Here is a 2638-nt window from a genome sequence, read left to right as displayed (position 1 = left end):
CTGTCAGTATGCTCCAATTTATAGGGTAGGCAGGCTCCCAGAGTGGGTGTGAGGCCTTTAGTTCGGTCTGGGTCTTCTGCTCGGCGCAGTCGGTAGCTGAGAGTCGAGTTGCTTGGGATCGCAGCTCAAAGTGGGTGGTAAGCTCCATCTAAGGCTAAATACTTGCACGAGTCCGATAGCGAACAAGTACCGTGAGGGAAAGTTGAAAATAACTTTGAAGAGAGAGTTCAAGAGACCGTGAAAGCGCCTACGGGCAAACGGGTGGAACCGCCGGTGCGATCAGCGGAATCCAGCCCGCCGGGCAGGCGGCTCCTGGTGGCGATTGCAGACTTGTCCTTCTCGGAGGACGGGCTCGTCTTTCTCAATCAATAGTCGATTATAATTATTAGAAGGTGGCTAACGCTTGTCACGACCATCTCCGCTTCAGACGATTTTCTAAAATTTACCGTAATGAATCATGATCCAAACCTTATATGAATCGTTTCAATGAATATTTTCCCTTCACTCAAGACCTATTTTATATCTCCCTCAGTGTTCCTCTGCATGCTAATCTTACTATTGTTCAATAAAAAAACTAAAAAAAATTACGCCCCTCGTTTCAATGTATCTACTTCCGGTTGATCTGACAATAAATGTATATCGGTCGATACGATTGGTCAGCTATAATTACCTGTCGAGTAAAAACCAAAGTGAAAGTCAAAACATGGTTATTGACTTATCTATTTATTTAATTACTAAGAAAAATTCTTTAAAAATATATAAGTAATGAAAATAGCATATAGTAATTTTACAGCATCTTTTTTTTTCACAAAATAGATAACATTCTGCCCTGAAACACACCAACCGGAAGTAGATATCTTGAAACGATGGGTGTAAATATTTTTAGTATTTTTATTGAACAATAGTTAGATTAGCATGAAGAGAAACACTGAGGGAGATATAAAATAGGTCTTGTGTGAAGGGAAAATATTCAATGAAACAATTCATATAAGGTAGGGATTATGATTCATTACGGTAAATGTTAGAAAATTTTCTGAAGCGGAGATGGTCGTGACAAGTGTTAGCCACCTTCTCATATATATACTATTATAGTGAGAGTCGACTATTGATAGAAACAGATGCCCGTGGGTAGGCTTATATACTCCTACTGGCATTACTTGAAAAATCAAAATATATTCATAATATTAATGATATTTAGTTTATCAAACACTGTCATGAAAATTAATGACCTTTTATGCTACGGTATTAAAAATTACAAATATTAAATCCACCCTGAATGGAAGAATGAAGAAGTTTGTAAGAAAGTTTCCTAAGAGTGCGGGCACACAACAGTCTTGGTCGCCGATTTTTGTTGCCGACTCGAATCTTGAGTGAAATAGCACGCGTGCCCGCGCTTCAACGACAAGAAGCGTTGGCGATAGGATTTATAATATCAAGTTTGATACTTGCCGCCGAGCGTCTGTATCCAATTAAATTCAATTTCCTTTTAATCGCATGATCCGCACGTGATTGAAAACAACCGACTCTCGTGTGCCCACAGCCGGTCAGTGAAACTCTTGACTAGACTTTAGAAGACTGTTCGTGTGCATCTTAAATGTGCCAAAGCCATTGACTTACTGTACTGTGGGTTTTTAACAAATTGTATCAAGTCATCAGTTGGTCTAGCCCCACCGCAACCACCATCACCTCTTAATTGTACAACAAAATTGTTTCTATTTACTGTAAAATGTGGTAACCATCCTGCTGCTGTCCATGTTGTCTGTAAAAATATGAAAAATAACCATTTATAACGCCTAGCACAGCACACAGTTCGGGACACAGTGTAGAGAGAACGTACCTTTATAAAAACGCTTGGCCAAGAATGAAAGTAGTTATCAATATTTTTTTTAGCCTTGCAACTACATGTATTACAGATGGAGTCATAAAATTGTTGTATCTTATAATTGCTATCGTTACTTTCGCCTGTCCGTTTTTAGCTAATTTACTGACAGGATATCGAAGTTTTATTCTGAAAAGCGACATTGATAACTGTGTCGTTTTGTATTTAGATGACCTAATTTAATATGTTTGAGATTCACCAAAAATACTTACCGAGTTACTGATCATTAGTCCTGTATTAGTTACATCTATTGTTGATCTTCCTCTCAAACACGTGTTTGCATTTTGTATACTACAGCAAAACACCCAGCCATACGGCCTCTTAGCTCCAGAATGTTGAATGGTAAATGTGTAATCATAGATTATGCTGGACATTTTCTGAAGCGAATCAAACATGACGGGTTAAAGAAGACGGTATGCAATGGAAGGTACAAAAATTAATTATTTTCATTTTTCTATAAGAATATAATAATAATAATAATGATAATAATGAAACTTTCAAGAACGTACAAAAAATTTTTCTTCTACATTGACAAATAAAAATAATAATAATAATAATGATAATAATAATAATAATAATGAAATCATTGATAAATGCTGATGATGATGATGAGTGGATGACGGTGAATGAATGCTAATGATAAAGTACGAAGAGCAACATCACCGACGATGACGATGATAACGATTGTGACGGATGCTAGTATAAACTTACCTCTGTATCAATACCAACTTTTGTGAAAGTTGTCTTTCCTTGTTCCGA

The 2638-nt window shown here is 37.0% G+C and overlaps 1 protein-coding gene across 1 annotated transcript in view; it reads right to left on the bottom strand.

Annotated features, from left to right (window-relative positions):
• The window catches only part of LOTGIDRAFT_167453 (hypothetical protein), a gene marked incomplete at both ends in the record, with an annotated part of 13360 nt that overhangs the window by 1546 nt on the left and 9176 nt on the right, over window positions 1–2638 (bottom strand). Inside the window, 2 exons of the mRNA XM_009064929.1 lie at window positions 1618–1759; window positions 2092–2256. Coding sequence (XP_009063177.1) covers window positions 1618–1759; window positions 2092–2256 — 307 coding nt within the window. The remainder of the gene's footprint in view (window positions 1–1617; window positions 1760–2091; window positions 2257–2638) is intronic.

Source organism: Lottia gigantea (assembly GCF_000327385.1).
Source record: "Lottia gigantea unplaced genomic scaffold LOTGIsca_66, whole genome shotgun sequence".
NCBI classification, from domain to species: domain Eukaryota; kingdom Metazoa; phylum Mollusca; class Gastropoda; family Lottiidae; genus Lottia; species Lottia gigantea.
The sequence above is the reverse complement of the archived record's forward strand: the minus strand, read 5'-3'. Positions and strand labels throughout refer to the sequence as shown.